The sequence below is a fragment of the Miniopterus schreibersii genome (assembly GCF_964146895.1).
Source record: "Miniopterus schreibersii genome assembly, chromosome: 1".
Lineage (NCBI taxonomy): Eukaryota > Metazoa > Chordata > Mammalia > Chiroptera > Miniopteridae > Miniopterus > Miniopterus schreibersii.
In genome coordinates this window covers 135,397,479-135,419,344 of record NC_138101.1, presented here as the reverse complement: position 1 = coordinate 135,419,344, position 21,866 = coordinate 135,397,479, and the positions used below count along the sequence as shown (strand labels likewise).

General features: G+C 41.0%; 1 protein-coding gene across 11 annotated transcripts in view; it reads right to left on the bottom strand.

Moving 5' to 3' along the window:
- Positions 1–21,866, bottom strand: part of CHD8 (chromodomain helicase DNA binding protein 8) — a 59,022-nt gene that overhangs the window by 35,704 nt on the left and 1,452 nt on the right. For 3 of the 11 annotated variants that reach the window (XM_081142404.1, XM_081142398.1, XM_081142407.1), the window contains exons 2-6: positions 5,151–5,254; positions 4,198–5,088; positions 2,955–3,326; positions 1,868–2,253; positions 740–854 (exon numbers count right to left, since the gene is read on the bottom strand). In XM_081142404.1, coding sequence (XP_080998530.1) covers positions 740–854; positions 1,868–2,253; positions 2,955–3,326; positions 4,198–5,040 — 1,716 coding nt within the window. In that variant the 5' untranslated portion in view covers positions 5,041–5,088; positions 5,151–5,254. The other 8 variants (XM_081142402.1, XM_081142401.1, XM_081142403.1 and 5 more) reach the window with 5 other exon arrangements.

The following is a 21,866-nucleotide window of genomic DNA, read 5'->3' as shown; positions in this document are numbered from 1 at the left end:
GCAACGGTTTGTCAATGTATTGAACATATATTAAGAAAGACAGGAGGCATTTTAAATATTAACAGCTAGAGAGGCACTTAAGATTTGGTTAGTCCAAATCTCCATTTACAGACGAGGAATTCAGACACAGCTAAGTTAAGTAAATGGGCCAGGCCCATAGAGCTACTTAGAATCACCATGAGCCTCCTGAATCTTAATACCAGGTTCTATCTATGGTTGGAAACTAGAGCCAAAGAAGGTGTCACAGGCAATAATCAGAGACAGAGAACTAAAGTTCTTCTGGCCGGCTTCTTTTATTCTCTTCCAATGCTCCTCATCTTCAAAGGTAGAAAAAAACACTGTGCTTAAGCACCCCAGTTCAGAGTCAGAACCTTGAAGTGTAAAAAAGGTAAGGTAACGCAAAAGGGATAGCTGGATACTTCTAAGAGAAATCAAAGTACTGACATATTCATGACAACAATCATGCAGCATGATTTCATTTTTGTTTAGTGTCTGAAACACTAGAATTTAGGAAAATGAGTATTACTATTTTTACAGTAATATGCTTTTTGCCTAAAAAGACAAAAATTGAAAGACATGACCATGACCAGGTCCTACCTCTTTTACCTTTTAGGCCTACCTCTGGATCAGAAAAACTGTTGAAATATGCATGGGCTTATAGTCTCTCAGTATCTACTCCTGGTTTGTCTCTCAAAATTAAACATGATTTTTCTGCTAAGTTCTTTAGGGATGCTTTTACCTGAATGCTGCTTTCTTCGTCTTCCCGGGGTGATTGTGCAGGCATGACTTCCACATCTGAATTATCAGATGAGGTATTACGCTTTCTCTTCTTACCCACCACAGGAGTGATGGTGCTAAAATGGAAAAAACAAAATCATTTTCAATGAGGGCAAGGGGTAAAAAAATATAAGTAATCTAAACCATTACAGATGAAGCTTCCAGACAGAAGTATCTAGACCTTCAGTCTGTGGGACATATTGAGCAGGGTGCTTGAAAAAAAGATATTGGAGTTTCTAACCCACTGGCTGACCTCTCTACCAGATTTATCAAATCCTTACTACCACTGTATTCACAAATACCTGAGGGAAAGTAGCATAAGAGAGCAGAATAAATACTAGACTAAGAATTACAAAGCCTTATTTTAGTCCCAGTTCTGTCACTGGCTGAGCATTATTTCCTCTCCTGTAAACTAAAGCATTGATGATACCTGGTCTGATAGTTGTTGAGGATCAAATAAGAGAATAGATTTGAAATTTGTTTTTTAGGAGTTAAAAAGTCCTATACAAATATAAAGCCTTATTATAATTAAACCACACTGAAAACTCCTAGGGAACAGAAGCTCAAAACAAAGGAGTGAAGCTATAAGACAGGAAAGGGAAAGAGAACACTCGATTGTGACAGGAATTACATAGCAAGTCATGGTTCTGTCAACACTGCCTAAGACTAATAGTAGTTGCTGAAATCTTCTCTAGTTCACAGATGAGATGCAAGGACAAGGCAGCTATGTTTCCAGCAGCTCTCTTTTTCTAGTGTGGGTGGTAAGGGGCTAGTGAGAAATTCTTCACACCAGTGATACCAAATCAGGAAGAATATATAAAAAACCATAGTCACAGCTTTTAAATGTAACCCCCAACACAAGGATCTTTTCCTGTGCCTTAGTGATTCTCTTTCAAAATATGCAAATTTCTATTTAACATATCATGTAAGCATTGAGACAGAGAAAAGAAAGGCCTTATTATCTTCTCTGCCACATAGATCACTTTGAACTATGTTGCTGCTAAATACAAGTATTTCCTCTCAATACTGATTTAAAAATGAATGCACTGCCTTCAAATGTCCCATCAGAATAGCAAAGGGTAGTACTCACTTCAGCTTACTCTTGCCCTTGGTTTTGGAGGTACCAGATGTTTTGCTCTTCTTTGGCTTTTCTTCCTTGAGCCTCTCCCCACTGGTCTTTTTCCGGCGTTTCTTTTCACCTTCCTCCTCAGGCCTAACGCTGGGCAATTCATCTTCATTCAGGACTCGAGGTATGTTCTGCTCACCCCGAGCACGGGCCCTCGCAATGGCCTCTGCTACAATCCGATTTGCTTTCTCTTGTTTCTTCTGGTGCTCCAGCCTGCGGTTTTCCTCCATTCCTGTCTTGCCCCCCGTATGAGGAGCAGAGCTTGCTGGTGAGGACAGAGCTGCCACTTCACTGGCACTTAGGACTTTAACTACGGAAAGTCCAGAAGAGGCCCCTTGGGAAGAGCCAGCCTACAGAAATAAAAATGCTGAAATTTCAACATGCTTGTAGCTAAACAGACTAAGTAAAACCCAGCTCTGAAGCAGGTGGGCTAGAAACTTTAGTTCTCTAATCCTCAAGAATCGGGCTCAGACCTAAATCTCACTGAACCTGGACACATTTTTTTTTTTAAGTTTTTTTTGGAGGGAAGGGGGTAAAAAAAGGGCAAGAATTGTGTCAAATTAAACTTCAATATCTTTAGCCATGCTCCTAATGTCAATATCTATCTCCATTATTTTAGAAAAATTTCATACAATATAGCTAATATTGGTGTCTGGGCTAAAAGTAAAAAAACCTCAAATTCTACTCTTAGCCTACTTTTATTTCCCTGGGGAGTGGGAGGAGTGATAATCCCCTGACCTCTTTAAGACTATTTCTTTGTCTTTCAAATTAAGATATTTAGAACAATTTTTATTTCACAAAATTAGGAAAAGATTGTAAATGAAACAGTTTGAAGACAAATATCAGATAAATCACCTCTTATCCCAAACCCAACAATAACTCCCACCTTTTCATGACATAATTAAAACAAGTTTCCATGGGTGAAAGAAATGAAAGTCTCCATCTCAGTTCAGAGGTAAGACTCTAGACTGGCTCCACACTCAACAATGAGTGGTTGCTGAGGGTAGGAGCAAGGGACTGAGGTTTATTTTCCTTCCTAACTGTGTCTCACCTGTGGCTGTAGTACCACCTTGAGTGGTACTGAAAGTCTTTGTCCTGGGCTCTGTCCTGGTCCCATTATCTGAGCCTGCTGCACAGAGGAGAGTGTCACTGGCTGGGTTGAGGGTGGTTGCTGGGGCTGCGGCTGTGATGATGGAGGCTGTGGTACAATCTGGATTTTTTGCTGTGGCTGCTGCACCTGCAGCTGGATAGTTACTACTTTGGCAGGCTGCCCCTGAGCATTCTTGGCTTGAGTCAGGGCTGCTAGTTGGTTGCCTTGTAACACTATCTTCCCTGGTAGACTCCCTAGCACGACATGCCGGTGTCCTTGGGGACCTCCAGACTGTGGCTGCTGGAGGACCAGGGTGATGCGTTTCGATTCACCCTAGAGTGCAAAAACGGAAATTGCAAGAAGTACATTAAAGAATGGTATGCCCTTAAATATTTACACCAGTTTTCCTCATCCTAGAAACATAAAAACTGAGGGGGAGAAGACAGTACAATTAATTTTGTTCATCCGCCTATCTGTCTTGATAGAATCTTTTCTGTAACACTTCTGCCCAGTAGGTATCAATCCTATTTTTGAAAAACTCCTGATAGGGGCTATCTTTGAAGGGAGTCATTCCATTTTTTGGAACCCTATTAGAACAAAAGTCTTTATATTGAACTGAAATCCACCTCCTTGTAGTTCCTTCCTACTGGTCCTACTTATCTTACTACTGCCCTCCCCTACTAAACTCTTTGGCTCTTTTTTCAGAGGTGAGAGCCTTTATTTTCTTAGAGTAGAAACTAGCCTCTGCACTGGGCAAAGCAGAAGGACAAACTAAGTAATAAGAACAGGGGAAAGAAACACACAGCTTCTGTAAATCTTACAAATATAAATATTTTTTAAAAAAAAAATGATTCTTTGTTCCCATAGCATCTTACATTTCTCATAAAATTTTGTCACACATTATTGTGAATTCTTGTCTAGCTGTCTGTCTTGCCTGGCAGATTGTGAGCTCTGTAAGTAGGGACTGTGGTTGTCCTGTTCATTATCAGCTAGGTAGTGTAAACACGTAGTAAGAGTTCAAAAAAATATGTTAATACTAACTGCTTCTACCTGATAAGCAGTAAGTTTGTGGCTGTCAACACTAACTGATAAAAACAAAGATGGAATTTAAACAGGATTTCCTAGAGCTAGCCTCTCATGCGCTCTCACAGTTACTGGGCCCTCTATGAAACCAAAATTCACCTCCCCCTTTCACTCAAGTCACCTGAGTAGGTGTAGAGGTCAGTGTAACTGCAGGCTTCAGTGGGGGCCCTGTGGCCCCAGGGTTTCCAGCAGGAGCTGAACCCTTAACTGGCTGTAGGACCAGCTGCTTTACTGGTCGGCTGGGCTGGACAATGCGCTGAACAGTAGCCTGGTTCCCAGGGACCTTGGCGGCCAAAACTGTATTACCAGAGACAATGGAAACACCTGGTCGAAGGGGAGTGCCGGTTAGCACTTTGGTAAAAGTGACTTTTCCACCATTGGCTGTGCCAGCCACCAGGGGCTGAGCTGTGCTGGTGATACCTTGGGCCTGAATTTGTGCCACATGGGCACCAGTGACTGAGGAGCTTGGTGGGGCTTTAAGGATAACAATCTTAGGGGTGGACTGAGGTGGTTGCCCTCCAGCACTACTGGAGGACACAGCTGTGGCAGAGACACCCATGAAAGGATTCCCTTGGCTCAGGATCTCCTGGTTCTTGGAGACCTGCAAAAGTCCTGATGTTGGCGCTGGTGTCTGTAAGACAGGTTGGGCTGGCTGCTCCTGGCTGACGGGCTGAGTGGTATAATCATGCAAGGTTAAAGATTCTGGAGCTGGAGCTGTTGATTCCTTGGGAAGTTCTGTGGAGGCTGTTTCCTCTGGTGGGGGGACCAGATCACTTGCTGATGGATTCGCCACATCACCACCTCCACCATCCTGGTTCATCTGATCCAAGGAGTCGAGAGAGCTTGGCAGTCCAAGGGCTTCCTCAATGGGGTCTTGTGTGACCTGGTTGAAGCTGTCATCAGTCAGAGAGTCCAGGCCAAATAAATTTGGGTCATCAAACAGATCCATGATGGGGTCTGCCATCTTGGGAAAGCAATGGAGGTTACTTCCCCCAAGGTCTAGAAAGGGAAGGGGAGGGGGGTACTGGCTCTCCCCTCCCCTCCCCTATTAAGAAAAAATGTACACAATGGAAGACTACTACTCTTCAGGTAAAGAGGCAAGAAACAAGTGCATGTCAGATTGTCCTGACCTTCATGGAGCAAGATGGCTAGGTCTTCAGAGGAAGATGGTAGAACTCCTGTTGTGGGAAGACAAATGAAAAATAAGCAAAATAGGTGACCTCAGGAAAAATTTCTCCTTCTTAGGTACCACCCTTAATATCAAATCACATCAAAATAATGAGAGGAGGGAAATATGAGTAATCTGAGGACAGAGACAAAGAAGAAAACACCCACATTTCTGCTTCAAAATTGAAACTACTAAAATAAAATAAACCCAACCCCCTTTTTGGGCTCTTACACCTATATATTTTGAAGCTTCTGTCTGTCAAAATCATTCACCTGTCTTTGTCCATTTCCTTTTACAATTATCATTCTTAGGTAGAGATCAGGAAATTTAATAGTCATTCACCTTCTATTTAAGTTTCTTAAGTTTACAGAACTTAACAATATACCAGTAGCATTTCAGAGACTGTAGATAAAGATTTCTGGATATATTATATTTTATAAATTTCCCTTGTATTTTAGATACTTTCACTTACTACTGGCAAAAATAATACCTTTAATCAAACTTACAGTACAATCTTGCTAAGCTTATAGTATGATTTTACCCAGGAGGCTTTGTAAACTTTATTCTAGTTAACATACCAATTAATCTATACATAGTATTTCTATTCTGAAACCCCTCCCCACTTTCTCATATTTAAGATAAAAACTTCCTTTACAAGGGATTCAAAGAACTCTACATTTTACTTCCAGTTTATATTCCCAACTTTCTCTCTTATCACTTCCTATGCATACCCTATATTCCAGTACAACTAGACTATAAAGATCCCTTAATGTGATTCTTATCTGCATATCTTTATCTATTATGCTGTAGCCTCTGCCTAGAACACCCCCACCACACACCCAACATCTCTCCCAGCTGAAACCTTTCCCACCCTCAAAGGTCTTCTACTCCATAAAGTGAGCTCCTTTAACAACAGAGTAATTTGTGATGACTTGGTTCCCTCGCCTTGTTTAAATACCACATCACTGTGTGCACCTTACTGAAAGCACTTATATTTAATATTATACTAAAATGATGAGTCTCTTGTCCATGTCCTCTGAAGGCCCAAATGGTTCCTTCGTGCAAATTATAAAAAGCTGCCTGCTCCTCAAGATACTTGTCTGCCATCTGCTGGAAAATTGTCATATTATTGATGATAATAATGAATATGTGCAATGCACACCCTGCACAATCCTGCATGGTGGCCAGCTCCTCCTTCCCAGGGACAAAAAAGTTCCTGATGATTGGGTACCACGTCTTATTAATCTGTGGATCCCTAAAGAACCAGCAGGATATCACACTGACAGTAGCTACTCAAAAAATATTTAATGAATTAATATATTTGCTTCAGTATCTGGAACGAACCATTCAGGCCTTAGAGACACTAAATTGTATTCCCCGATTCTAAGATGAGACAGTAGAAAGCTCCCCATCCTGAAAAACTGTTCTACAAATAGTTGAAAGTATGTTTACTAAACCCACGTCTGAGGTTTCAAGTTCATGAAAATGCTAGAAAAAGGAAAAACTAAGAAAAGGGATTATAAGTTCATCAGCAATAACTAAACTATACAAAAAATTGGTATCTGTTCTTTGTAATATGATGCCAATATCTGACAATGTAGGAAAGCCTTGACTGATAAGACCATTTCTCCCAACTTTTAGAAGACACCAGGAGAAATTTGTCAGTGACACAGCACAGACTTGACTGAAGAAGGCTTTCCCACACAGCCCCCAAACTTTTTCTCTTCCTTAACCCATTCCAGTTATCCTTGTAAAACAATATAGTATTGTGAGTAAATATATCCCAGAAACTCAAGACATAGATAAAAAGAACAGACTCATCAGTAGCTGGCACATCAGTTAAAATTACGAAGTATACATGGCATCTCCACCAATGTTGAACAAAATCTTCCTTGCTTCAGTGATTATGTGCCCTTCGCACCTCACCCAGGATCCCTATCACTTGTCATTCCCTATTCCACCAGCTCATTCCAGCCTCTCCTATCTAATGCCTGCCCCAAATTTACTCAAATGGAGATCAGAAAAGTTATTGATGTTTCTTTTTTTTTTTCTTAATATATCTTTATTGATTTCAGAGAGAGGAAAGGAGAAGGAGAGAGAGAGACAGAAACATCAATGATGAGAGGGTCACTGATCAAGCCCACAACCGGGCATGTGCCCTGACCGGGAATCGAACCCCAATCGCCTGGATCCTAGGTCGACGCTCAACCGCTGAGCCACACCCAGCCGGGCTGTTTCTTGATTCAGTGAAAATCTACTTGATAATTTTATAAACTTCCTCAACACTATCCTCAACTTTTTTCTAGTTATACCCTTACTTTGCTACTTATTATCTTTCATCTCCTGATCACTGTCAGGGAAGTTAAAATAAGAGAAGATGCACAAATACCTGACAGAGTCATATAAAAACTAAAAGGAAAGTTTCCATAACCAGAAGTTTACGCTGATAACAGTGTATAACCTGCCTCCGCCACTGGGCATTTTGCCCTCTCCGCAACTTCTGGCTATTTATTCACCCAAATGCTCTTCTTTCCCTCAACAGCGGTCCAATCTCAGACAGAGAAAGAGCCCATTTTTTTAATGGGAGAAACAAGGCCAACGGTTTCTAAAATACTTCCTTACCCCCATACAGCTCAACTATATGTTTCTAAAGATCAATGCATTTATCATTTATCTCCTTTCTCGGTTTTGGGGTCAGATTTCTGCTTCTCCTGGCTCATCGCTGATTGTAAAAACCTCACCACTGACTTAAAGCCACACCACCAAACTTCACTGCTTCTCAGTCCCATCCCATCAACTCACCTCTACTGACCTAATTCATCTTGTACATATTTTTAAATACTAGTCTCCTGCTCCTTTTCTAACTCCCATCTTTAAGTTGTCCTTGTCTCTCAAAAAATTAAACCTCTCCCAACATGCCTCCAACTCTCTTCACCCCCTCCTTCTCTTCATACTTATGGGTCATCCTGGCTGTATCCACATCTGGCCTATCCTACCAAGTCCATCTATCCCATGGTTCAAACCTGGGCTGTAAAAATAGATGTTAAGCGCTGAAATATATGAAGCACTTAAGACACCCCAAGTAAAGCAAGTGCCTAGATAAAGAAGTCAGACCACTGCCCAAAAGAGAAACACATGTATATACTCAAAAGGAAAGTCAGAGTTTAATGGTTACAACTCATCACTTTTACTAAAACTAATGACCCGACTAATGACAGAAACTTTGAGGGATGAGTGGGGGAAAAGCAGAACAAATTAGTCAGTTAAATTTAAAATACAAGACCATCACCTATATTCTCCAAATAACAAGCCAGTTAACACTAAGAAATACTTTATATAATAGCCCATCTCACTTCCTCCTTAAAGGCGTAACTACTCTTTTTCTGTTGTTCTGCAGTTTTATCACCTTTAATACAGTTCCTCTTGAGTTTTTTAAGTCTAGAGTTCTAACTCTCCTTTTCTTATTTTACATGTCTCCTCACCCTTCCCCATTTCAATGACAACTTGTCTGTCCAATCATAAAGGACTATTTTAATTCTACTCTATACTTTTCCATACTTTGCAACAAAGTAGTGATTCCCAACTGGGAGATGGAAGGTATGGGAGTTTGAAAATGTGTACTCAATGTCATAATTTTATATTTATCAATTGGAAAGGAAAAACACATCATTGTTTAGGTTATTTATATTCAGTAAAATTAGACAAAGTCTTCTTGGCTAGTGAGGATCTATAAAAGACGGGGGAAGGAGGGCTGGAGCAGAGAAAGCAGCAGCATCCCTGGCTCGGAAGGGTTATCAACACCTCTGTGGTGGGATAAGATTTCTTATGCTCTCTCTAAAGGGAGTTTATCAGAGTTATTGTTTATGATGAATGATACACTGCAACAGTTGTCTAAGAGATAACATCCATTCTCCATTTATAGATTTCTCTGTACTGCCCATCCTCTTAGAAGATAATGAATGTATGCCGTATGGACAAATGTTGACCTTTTTGGGGGGGTAATATGTATTTTTACAAAGTACCACTCATGCCCATTTAACCTCTAACTGCTCAAAGATTCAGAAAATAACAAACTATTTTGCTTCAAAGTATAAATCTTGTTATTGGAAACTGTATCCTTTCAAGAGTATCAGCTGCAGACAGACATAAACACGTTATTGAAACACAAGATGCTCAGAAGCAGCTTAATTTGAAATGAGAAATCCCTTGAAAATAAAATGATCAGAAGGCCTAAAAAAATCACCAACATAATTTTAAAACAGAAGGATCTAAAAACTGTACCGTGGAGACATTTGTGAGACCCACAGAGTCTCAAATCTTATACAGAAATGGGAAACAAACACCCGAGGTGAATAATCACAATTTAGGGTCAGCAAAGGATCAGGATGGAAGAGACCACAGACCATAAGAAATAGAGCTTTTAACTTGGAGCCACTCAGGAGATTTCCTCAAGAAGATTGAGATCCTAGGCCATTTCCTCTATCTTCACCATTCTCACTGCTAAATGTGACTACTCTGTTTTTGTTTTCCCAATTACTTAAGGAAAAAGCACTAACACCTCAATCAGAAGTATGGACATTTGAGGGCAAAGATGGCTAGTAAAGTGAACCTTTCTGAATAAACAAGAAAACGCAAAATAGGCATCTATGAAAACTAAAAGCATGTACGTATGCTCAGGGGGTAAAGGAGAAACTACAGAAATTACATATTCATATGAAAGGGGCAAGGTAAGGAAGTCAGGGGTTTAGAAACGCGACTGGGGGTGGGGGTGGCGGGGACCCGGGTATATTACCTGCTCATACTGCTGGGGTTGGTGCCAGTAAGGCCCATAAAGCAGAGGCGGGGGATTTCTGGCAACTCGTACCCCCAAAATGGAGATGAGGTACATGCACTTGAGGGAGGGAGCTAGCGGGGTGTCCTCAAGAGTGGGGATGGCCAAGACGGGAAGATGCGGGAGGGGAAAAGGGGGGGGTGTGGATGCCCGAGTGGGAGCAATGTTAGGGCGGAAGCTACAGGCTGGAAGCCCCGACAAGCCCTGAAGAAGAAAAAGAGCTGTGCCTCACCCCAGTGTGGGAATGGAGGTACCTTTACCTGCAGCGGCGTGGGGGGCCGGTTCGCCCCTCTCGCTGTCTCTCCAGCACCAGTTCCCCCTCCTCCTCCTGCGCAACCTAACATGTTGCTCAAGCCCGCCCCCGTCCTCATTGGCTTAACTGGACTGCCACTCAGCAGTAAAGCAAAGACGCAAAACAGCGCAAAGGGAGGGACTTCAGAGATCTTCCCCCCTCCCCCGCCACCGCGGTTAGGTTGAGAGCGCACGGAGAGGCCTATCCGGTTTCTAGGGCCCAGGCGAAGCCTGCAGCTTGCTTGGAAAAAAAGGGGCCTGGCCAGAGGAACGGTCTTATGCTGCGGGAAACTAGTCCTAGGGATTAAATTCCCTACCACCAACACTGTATTTGTACACCAAAGAGCATAAACTCAGGAGGGAGGGTTCCACACTAGGCCAACCAACTCTGTCTCCTGAACTCCCTGCCTTCTAGCAGCCCTGTCAACTCTTCTGCTGTAGTGACTATACCTTAACCCCCTATCCATTAAAAGAGGCCAAATCTCTCCATCATGGGAGTGAGGCAGCCCAGTTGCTGGAATATGGGGGCCTTTTACTCTTTCTGCCACAACTCCAAATGCTGGTTTGCATTCTTGACACTCCAACCCGTGGGCAGCAGTATCTCTTCCCAGGAGCCCTCTAACAATTTCCAGCCCTCCCCCCCCCCCAATTCCTCACCTCAAAACCTGGTTTGCCTCCACCTCATTTCTGTTGAAACTGAGCTCCTTTGACATTCTGGCCAGTGTCCACTTTGCAATGCCACTTGAGACCACTCTAATTCCCAATGAGTCTAGGCAACTCTGGAACGATGGTATGCAAGCTTAAATCCCTCCAAAGAAAACTGTTATTAAAAACAGTTGCTGATCTCCTGAAATGTAACCATTTTCAACACTGATGTTCTACTTTCTGTACTCTAGGACACAAACAAAGCAGCGATCAACTTGGCTGCAGATCTCCTATTTTTAAACATTCTAGCATTTACCACTATTGCTAGGAACACCTAATCACCACTCCTGTAAACAGCTATACTATTTTCCCATTCACTCAAGCTCAAAACCCCATTCTATTTCATTTCTTTGCCTTATCAAAACCTTACTTATCCTCTAAGATCTACATCAAATGCCTCTTCATTTTCTTAACATTTATTGAGCATATGATATACCAAGTAATGTGGTAGTATTAGAGAACCAAAGATGAAAAGATATGATCTCTACCCTTAAAGAACTCACAATATATAGGTGTATATTTGAGTATATATGTAGGGAGAGGGTGAAGAGTAGGAATTATGACAGTAGTGACAAATGTAAACAACTCTAATACAAGGTGATACGTGCAATGAAATAAGCAGGGGGCTATTACAGAAAGAGATGAAAGGGACTTAATAACTTAGTAAGAAAAGGTATCAAGGAAGTACTTTCTTAATGGACGAAAAGTTAACTAGGGAAGGCAAGTGGGCTACAAGAAAGAGGTATTCAGGCAGCAGAAACAGTGAAGAGGAAAGACAAAACTAAGCACAGCCAGGAGAAACAACATGAGACATGTAGCAGAAATTCTAAGTAGTTCTGTAGTTCAGTCTTGCCAAAGTGTAAATCACAAAGAACAGATTAGAGGGAGATGAGATTGAAAGGCTAGGTAAGGGCCAGACCCTGCAAGGAGGGCCTTGAATACCACATTAAAGCATTTTCTTACAGGTGGATGAAGAGCCACTGAAACAGGGAGTGACATGACCAGAACTGCTAACTCTGGCTATTAGATAGAGAACAGATTTGGGATGTGAGGGGACAGAGGACACAGACACAGCTAGGTGGCTGCTATGGTAGTCCAGAAAAGGGTGGTATGGTGGGTATTTACTGATTTTTCTTTCTGCCCAGCAACCAGAAGCCCCCTTTCTAAACGGGAGACTGGATATTACCTCCCAACATAGAGCCAGGGGGTAGTGGCGGGGTAGAGGGAGGTTAGAGGCAGAGGTACCACTTTCTCTTCCTGGCAGAGACAAAGTACACACATGACCTAGGCTAGTTTAATTGGACGCTCCTTAGGGGAACTTTGACTTTGAAGAGGTAATGCAAAGACCCAGAACAAGCAGTTAGACATTCAGCAATGGCAGACACCGGAGTACTACAGCATCTTTTTTTTTTTTTTTTTTTACCCTCACCCAAGGGTATTTTTCCCATTGCTTTTCATAGAGTGTGGAAGGAAGAGAGAGAGAAACACTGATGTGAGAGAGACACATCGATTGGCTGTCTCCTACACGCACCCAGACCGGGGCCAGGGATTGAGCCTGCCACCGAGGTATGTGCCCTTGGCCAGAACTGAAACTGGGACCCTTCAGTCTGAGGGCCAACACTCTAATCACTGAGCCAAACTGGCTAGGGCTACCACATCATTTTCTACTGTTCAATGGTATGACCCTGGCTATATTCTCCATGTCTCTAACTTACCTTGGTTTTAGATCATTTTCTAAACCAGGCTGTCTAGCATTCCCATTGATTTTGTGAGCCATACAGTATCCTTTCAATAAATTCCCTTTCTGCGTAAGTTAGCCAAAAGTTATTTTTGTTGTTTGCAAACAAGAATTCTAACAAGATGATTAGGGCCTGAATCATAGCAATGTGGTGGCTCAAAAGGTAATGATGGGAAAGAAGGGACAGAGCCAAGTAATACTTACAGAATAAAAAATGGTAGAACCTGGAGTTTAGAGGCAAAGATGAGTTCAACCATGTTGAGTCTGAGTTCCCTAAAGTATATTAAGTAGTGATAGTCAACAGGAGGTTGGATGTAAAAATCTAACAGTTGGCTTGGTGACTGGTGCTAGTTTACCAGTATCCAAATAGTAGTTTCAATAGTGAAGATTACCCAGAGAGTGTGAAGAGCAAAGCAAGTATACGAAAAACTGCACCAATACCGTTGGGGATACAATAGAGAATACTGGGATCTGTGAAGAACTGGGGAATCCATGTCCATTCCAAAGACAGTGCTATTCAGCTCTAATTAAGTGTTGTCACATGGAAATGCACATCCAAGGTTGAGAGAGAACTTCAGATTTTTCTAAAACCAGAAATAGAGTTTTATGTAAATCTTCTAAGGCTTTAAATGTACATTGCATAAAAATAAAAAAAAGATAACTAACTTTTTAAAAAAATGTTTTTAAACACTACACAGGCTAAACAAAACGCTTAGCTAGAAACCTAATTGTTGAAATTTTTGGTGTGGAGTGAGAAAAGCTAAGGAGGAACGCAGGAGAACATCAGGATTTAAGAATCAGAATAAGTCCTGGCTGGTGTTGCTCCATGGTTAGAGTGTTAGCCCTTGGAATGAAGGGTCATGGGTTTGATTCCTGGTCAAAGGCACATACCTGGGTTGCAGATTCCACCTGCATGTGCAGGAGGCAACCAATCGATGTGTCTTTCTCATATTGGTGTTTCTCTCTCCCTCTCTTCCCTTGCTTCCCTCCCTTCCTCTCTCTCTAAAGCTCAATGGAAAAGTAGAGAATTCATGAAAGAAGGGGAGGGGAGGGGAGGGGAGGGGAGGGGAGGGGAGGGGAGGGGAGGGGAGGGGAGGGGAGGGGAGGGGAGGGGAGGGGAGGGGAGGGGAGGGGAGGGGAGGGGAGGGGAGGGGAGGGGAGGGGGAAAGGAAAAGGGAAGGGAAGGAAAATTGAAAGGAAAAAGGAAAGGAAAGAAATCAGAATAAGCTACACCTACCAAGCAGGTAGAGAAGGAAAAGCTAGAGAAGCAGAGAGGGCAATGTCACAGAACAAAGAGAGTAGAGTATTGCTGGGGGAATGAGTGATCAATTATATTGAACAAAGCAAATATGTCCAATAATATAAGAACTTTAAAATGTCCATTGGATTTAATAATTGAAAATCTTCTTGATCCCTATTTCTCACTGTCAGGCCAAAAGTAATCAGTCCAATATGAGCTTTCACAGCATTTTTAAGTACTTTTAAAAAATAATTATCTTCTATTTTGTATTTCATTTATCTTTGTACATGAAGGTATAATGAGCTTTCAAGTCAGAGGGATGTGGGTTCAAATCTTTGTCCCACCAAGTAAATTAAACTTTTTGAGTCTAATTCATTCCTCTCTACAAAGGGGGATCAAGTTACAGGGCCACTAATAATGACTGATGAAACACCTAGCACAATATTTGGTATATAACCACTATGTCCTAGGAGGTACTCAACAAATGTTGCTAGATAGACAGTTGGGGGAAAAGTTGTATTTTTGCCAGTGTGTCTATGTAATCAGTTTTAGGAGGGGATCACCATGCAGATTAATGGCCTCCAAAACAATTCATTAATTTCAGCAGGCTACTTCCTATGAGCTTAAATGTACACTTCTAGCTCTCTTCCTCTATATTAAATCTAATTTAGGGCAAATGGGAATGACTACATTTTAGATTCTAGAGTCTGAAGACCATGTTCAACTAAGTGGCTTTGTTCAGTCTAAACCTGCGATAGAGATGTTCTAAATCACAAGTATCCAACTCTGAATGGTGAGAGACCTAAGTTAAGACTCTCAGGGATCCAGGGAAGGGCCATAAAGATTTCAGAAAAACCAATCACACCCTGAAACACTCTTTTCAGATGGCTTCCAGTATACCACACTTTTCTGGTTTTCCTTCTACCTCTGGCCACTTCTCCTTTGCTATTCTTCTCCTCTACCACCCTTTAATTGTTGAAGCTTTGGTCCTAGAGTTCTCTTTACTTCTCATTCTATACCTTCTTTTCAAGAATATCTAGTTCACATATATGGCCTCAATTATTATTCATTTTTCCCCCACCAGATTATCTATGTTTAATGTCTCTCATATCTCCGGACAAGATATCAACTCTGTAAATCCACTTACTTAAGCTCTTCTTGGTAGTCTCTCCCGTCTCCTTGGTTGACCCATTTGTCCAGCTCTCCCTATAAGAGGTTTATTGACCTCAAGTAAACTGATTCCTTGCTGGTCTCTCTAGTCTCCTCCACCCCCACCACCCTGCACGCACACACACAGAGGTGGTTACCACCCTCCAACACATCCTATTCAGTCAAGGCTGCAGAGAGCAGAAACCCTCTTTCTTACCACCTACATCCAATATTTGTAAATCCTGCCATTGCCTCCTAAACATCCCTCCAATCCATCCACTTCTGCCTCTACTGCCATTCTGGATCAATTTACCCTCCTTACTTCCCTGAACTAGTGCAACTGCCTTCTAACTGGTTCCCTTCCATTCTGTCTACTTAATTTTTATTAAGCCTTCAAAGCTCATTTCAACATCATCATTAAAAAAAAAAGTTGTTCCTGACCTCCCAGACAAAAAAACAGCCAAAGTTATGCAGTACACGTTACATGCTAAGCACTCTTCTAAACAATGCAAATAGATGAACCTATTTCACTTTCTTAAGCCTGAAATAACTATATTTTATGGATGAGAAACCCACTCTGGCTGGTGTGGCCCATTTGTCAGAGCGTCAGTCTGCACACCGAAGGGTCACGGGTTCAATTCCAGGTCAAGGGCACGTACTTGTGTTGCAGGTCCCATCCTGGCCCCAATCGGGGTGCGTGCGGGAGGGAACCAGTCAATGTATCTCTCCCACATCAATGTCTGTCTGTCTCTGTCCCTCTCTCTCCCCCCTCCACTCCCTTCCAATCTCTCTAAAAGTCAATGGAAAAAATATCCTCAGGTGAGGATTAACAAACAAACAAACAAACAAACAAATATAGATGAGAAAACTGAGGCACAGAAAGATAAATAATTTGCCCAACATCCCACAGCTAGTGAAAAGCGGTGCCAGATTCAAATTTTGGCAGTGTGGCTTCAGAAGTCACAATCTTAACCACCCTACCATGCTATGCTCAAGGTTACATGCCCCTACTATAAACTGTCTTGAAACATCCACAACTTCTTTTTTTGTAGTAGAGTTTGAACAAATGATTATAGCATAATTGTCTGATGCCCCCCCTCCCACACACACACCATTAGATTGCAAGTTCCACAAGGGAGGACTATGTGTTACTTGTTCATTCCCTTTGCCTATCAGGTGGTAATGGACATTCAATATACTTTTCTTGAAGGAATGCATGTTCAACTTCCAGCCAAAGGTTTGTGGGAGTCGGACTGCGGAGAAGTAATGGGGAAGTTTCTGGCACAAGCAAGGGCTTCCCTCAGAATGAAGAGATAGTAACAAATTAATGTGCAATGGCACATTTTCTACCAAAAACACTCAGAAGAGGCATCATAAAATCATAAGCATCTTGACTTTTTAGGGCCTACAGTAGACACAGCTTTTACATATAGCAAAAGGGGTTGCAAGCAATACACACAAAAAGCTACTTTCTATGGTGTGATAATTACTGTTGAAAGTAATGAAATTTTAGCCATCTCCTTTAAGTTTGGGACAATAAAGCCTCAGTGGTGACCAATTTAAAGCTGTGGCAAGAAGCAAATAGATGACACTATACCCATGACTCAAAAATAGGGCATGAATTCATTTTTAATTCAGCCTCATTATAGATTTCTTTCCCAGTAAAATCCCAGAGTTTTGCTCTAAGTCTGAAACAGAAAATAAGAGACTAATCTTTAGGCCCTTTGGTCAAGTTAGACTGGATCTAGAGAAGTTCCTCTTCACTGGCACATAGGTGGAAATAACATTCTGGGTTCCAGATGAGGAATATCTGACTGGATTAATATAACCACCTTGTATGATGCCACTTTTGGTCATCTAGCATAGTAAATAAGTATACACACACACACACACACACATATATACAGACACACACATACACACATATATATATATAATGTTTTAAGTAACAGAGTCCTGGTCCTCTTTTTGCCCCCCACACCACTCTTACATGCTCTACTTTTACTGGGTCAATATACAAACATACATTTGTTTTGCCTAACAGAAAAATATAAATATTTACTTTATTTACCAGGGATTGTTTTTGTTGCAACAATTACATTAAAAAGGTGTGTGCAGCCCAGCCAGGTGTGGCTCAGTGGTCGAGCATCAACCTAAGATCTAGGAGATAGCAGTTCAATTCCTGGTCAGGACACATGCCCGGTTGAGGGCTTGATCCCCAGTCGGGGGCATGCAGGGGGCAGCTGATCAATGACTCTCTCATCATTGATGTTTCCCTCCCTCCCTCCCTCCCTCTCTCCCTCCCTCTCTCCCTTCCTCTCTCTGAAATCAATAAAGATATATTTAAAAAAAAAAAAAGTGTGTGCAGCAGGAGGAAGAGAAACATTATAAAGCACTGTTTATCACACTTGTGCCTCCAGGCACAAAAAATGACCCCACTGACACGGAACTAATGAAAATTTAGTGTGCTAGTTTGATGTGTATTGGCTAAAAAATGGAGTTATCTGCAAGACTGACCAAGTGATTTTCCTCTGTGGAGCTTAAAGTACCTCATAGTCTTATCTTCAAAATAACAAAGTTAAATAAAAGAAACAAACTATTATTTTTTTCCTTTTAAAACAGACAGAGATACAAAGACAAAAAGAAATTTTACATTCTCAAGGTTCTACAACTGCTAAAGGTACAGCTCTAACAGGCAACCGGATGCCTACTCATTTCATGTTGTGGTCAAAGACAGCTCTCCCACAGGGGTCCGCACTGAACTTTTACATACGGTGAGGCTGGAGAGTGAATGGGCTTTGAAGTCCAACAGACCGGAGTCCTACTCCTAGTTAAGTTACCTAACCTCACTCTCTTATTCTTTTCTCTTCTGTAAAATGAAGCTAGCATCACATACATTTCAGGATTATTCTGAAGATTAAAAGATAATGTACAATGTTTGGCACACAGTAGGCAAATAAAAAGGAGTTTATTATTCCCTGTCCAACATTTTAAAAGAGTACCACTAAAGGTTTCCCTCAAAGCAAAATTACTCCTTCGAGAGTTAAGGTGATCTGCTAAGCAGAATGGTGGGATACTGAAATAGATGTAAAAGTTCACAATTAGAATGGCAGGGCTGCTGGGCAGGATGAAAGGACTCTAATACTACTGTGCTGAGAAAACGGTACGACCCTTTAACCTCAAAAACCATGGAAAAGACTTCAACCAGCTCTGGTGTCTAGGGCAACATCCAGGTAATTCAATTAGTCATTTTTCATCTTTGTAGGAATGATGCCAGTGTGCATGCCTGCTCATGGGAACTTACAGTTCTCCAACTAACCAGGCTGTCCCTTGGTAGTTCATATGCCCAGATCCAGCTGCCTCAACTTTGGACTCCATGACTTTCAGGAGAGCAGTGAATGGAAGTAATCATTACCTATATATAAGACCTCATGAAAAAGATTGCCCCAACTGGAGGCATACCTGAAAAATGCAAAAGCACTACATTTTACAGAACTGAAGTGTTAATAAATAAAGAGCTGACTAATGTGCTCCACTCCCAAGACAAGGGGTAAAAAAAGAGAATAACTGAGTACTGAATAGAAGAAATGAAGAAGGAACCACTGAGGAAAAGTTCAGTATTCATGCCACCTGGTAGCCCCTACTCAAAACTCCAAAAAATGTTCCCACTCATTCAATTTATTTAGGCAGATGTGTATCTGATAAAAATCATGTTCTGTTACAAAATCCTGCTTTGAGTTGAGCTCTAAACAGGCAGCCTAACTACTGAAATCACCATTTCTTCTAGAACTTACCAAAAAAAAATTTCCATATCATTAATGGGACAATGTACTTCTGAAAACCCATGTCCCAAAGGAATAATTCCCAAAGATGTAGGGGACCCCCAAAGTATGTAGTGAAAGAAAAAATGAAAGTACTGTAGTGGGGGGAGAAAACAAAAACCTTTAGATATTCCAAAGATTTCTATAATGACAGTGAAAGACAACTGGAGAAACCTGAAAAACTTTACAGCTCTTGCAATCCTTCCTCTCAGATGAAATTAAGAATGAAGTTAATACACTTCCTTTCTCAGAAAAGTACTGACATAGTTTTTAGAAGAATTACGGACTCTCAAGACAAAAAGGTGTTATTATAGAGTTACTAATTACTGGAGTATTGGGACATTACTAAAAGAATTAGAACTATCACATTTAATGTGCTGACATACAGGGGAGAAAAGCAGCACAATCCTATTATTGCCTAGAAATGTGAGTAGCATGTCACTTAATTATCTTTTTTAAATGAAATAAAATCTTAAAATGTCAAATAAAATGAAGCCACACAATAAATTTCTCTGGAAATGTACAGAGGAAATAAAATCAGGGATGTTTCATTCTTTCAATGACAAATCCAATTATTTTCTTAATAATTACGCTTAAGAGTAAATACTTTTTAAAATCCCTGATTTGGCTTTGAAATTTTTTTGGTATTTTTATTTGAATAGGAGTGAGTCTGATGTTCTGGGAAATCTTTGCAAGCAAACTAATAAGAATATATTAAGACAGTCTGAAATTGAAGAGGCTAGAGTGTTATCTAGGTTTCCTTCACTGTTTAAAATATATTCCTGAATCCATCCCTGCTGAAGGTGAATGTAAAGCAATTTTCTATGCCAGTCTAGTTTCTGTGTATGCCTGCTGGATTCTAATTATCGTGTAACATACATTAGTGGGTAGAAATTAAGTGTTTTATTTTTAAAAGTCTCCTGCTGCAATCTGAAGGCAAACATTAAGATATTTTTAAAATTGACCATTTTGCTTCATTAAACAACCAAGAGCCTGGTGAAGGAGAGAAAGTAATGGTTAGTAAACGGCAAAAAAAAAAAGAAGGAAAAAAAAGATACCCATAGAACAGCTTCACGAGAAATTTCAGAGACTGACATACTTTGTAGTTTAAATTTAAAGCATCCAGTAACTACAAAGAGGTGGACGTATTTTGCAATGCAATGAAAATCTTAAAGACAATATGAGTTAGAACACACAAAAAAGAGGTAAATCACAACTTCATACACGTGCACACATACGACAAACTGAGAGGTTAAAAGAGGGAAAAGTGATTTAGGATAAAACTTAGAATGAGTAAGTGGCAAAATAAACTTTTAGGCAACGGTAAACAGTTCACACAACAGCTTCATACAGAAATACAACTATCACTTGGGTACTAGGTACCAACTACATTAGTGTTTCTTCCCATTCCTTAAAAGGCCTCAGTAAGATAAAAGCAAAAAGGCGCAATGTCAGTGAATTAAAAAAAACCCTGAAGCAAACAAAATCACAAAGGACAATAAAGGAAGACCACCAGCTCTGTGAGGGAAAGAATAAAAAATTTATTAAAGGGGAGATCTATAAAGTTAAACTGAGTAAGATACGAAATGACAGCTTATGAAAGAATCAAATGCTAAAGGTAAACTAGTAATTACAGTACTGGGTTGGTCGCAGTAGTGTAAACGTAGGTCAAGCAAATACCTGCAGATCAGGGGCTTGCTCAAATGCAAGTCCCTGACTACTAGGGGTGAGGGTGAAAGGTCCAAAAAAATGTTTGTCTCCAGTTTATCCCCCAGCAATAGGCTCAGAACAAAGCTTAACTCCTGCAGGTCTGTGGACACAGTATCTTTAAAGTATGTGGCATTCATCTGAATGCTCCGAAAATGTTACAGTATTTCAGCAGATGAGAATATCAAATCTCATTCTTTAAGTAAGCAAGCACAGTTCTCGGCACCTGCAAATTAATCTTAAGTGGTAGTTTTGTTTAGAAAATTCTTACCCTTTTTAAAAGATGTGTTCAGGGGTTTCTCTTAAAGACAGATCCCCCTCGCCATCCTACCTTATGTATCAGAAACTCGACTCTCCACATAAAACATTAAATTTTTCCTTTTACAACCAAAACTCTGCAGTGGCGGTTACTACAATGCCAGGATTCTTCCACTCCAGCACCCAGCAGTGCTGCAGACAAGGCTGTCCTGGGAAATACGAGATATGTTTCCTGGCGATTCACAGCCAGCTCAGCAGATTTCTATCATTTTCTGTCCATGTCTAAATGGATTTTGTCAATTTGGGAACTCACAGAATCAAAAGAACAGATGCACAGGATAGATCAAACATGGGGAAAGTGTGAATTGTGCAAGTACCCAAACATTGCTCCTTCAAAAGCCTCATCACAATCCATTACTCCTTTGCTACTTCAGTTTTAAAACTCCCACCAAGCCTATCTCTTCCTACACACACACACACACACACACACACACACACACGCCTATCCTGTCTTTGGCCAGTGTCCTTCATCCTGCCTTTCAGGCCCACTGGCATGCCACTCTTGCAGCCCAGCTCTTTTTAAGTGGAAAATGTTGTTTTCCTTATCATAACTCTTCTTTTTTTTAAAGGGGCAGGATAATTCCAAAATACTTGGAATGAGAAGCGTCTCAGGTTCTGGCCCTAAGGGGTGGACAATTTGTTCTGAAACTTATTTGATGACCAACACAAAAGGAATTCTGCAGCAGAAGACATTATCTAAGTAACTAACAGAGGGCATTATTCACAGCACAAACTCAACTTCTAGTGTCTAAAAGTGCCCCACACCAGATGGGCCTTCAGCTGATGGTAAGGATAACCTAGTCAGAGAATCCCTGACAGAAC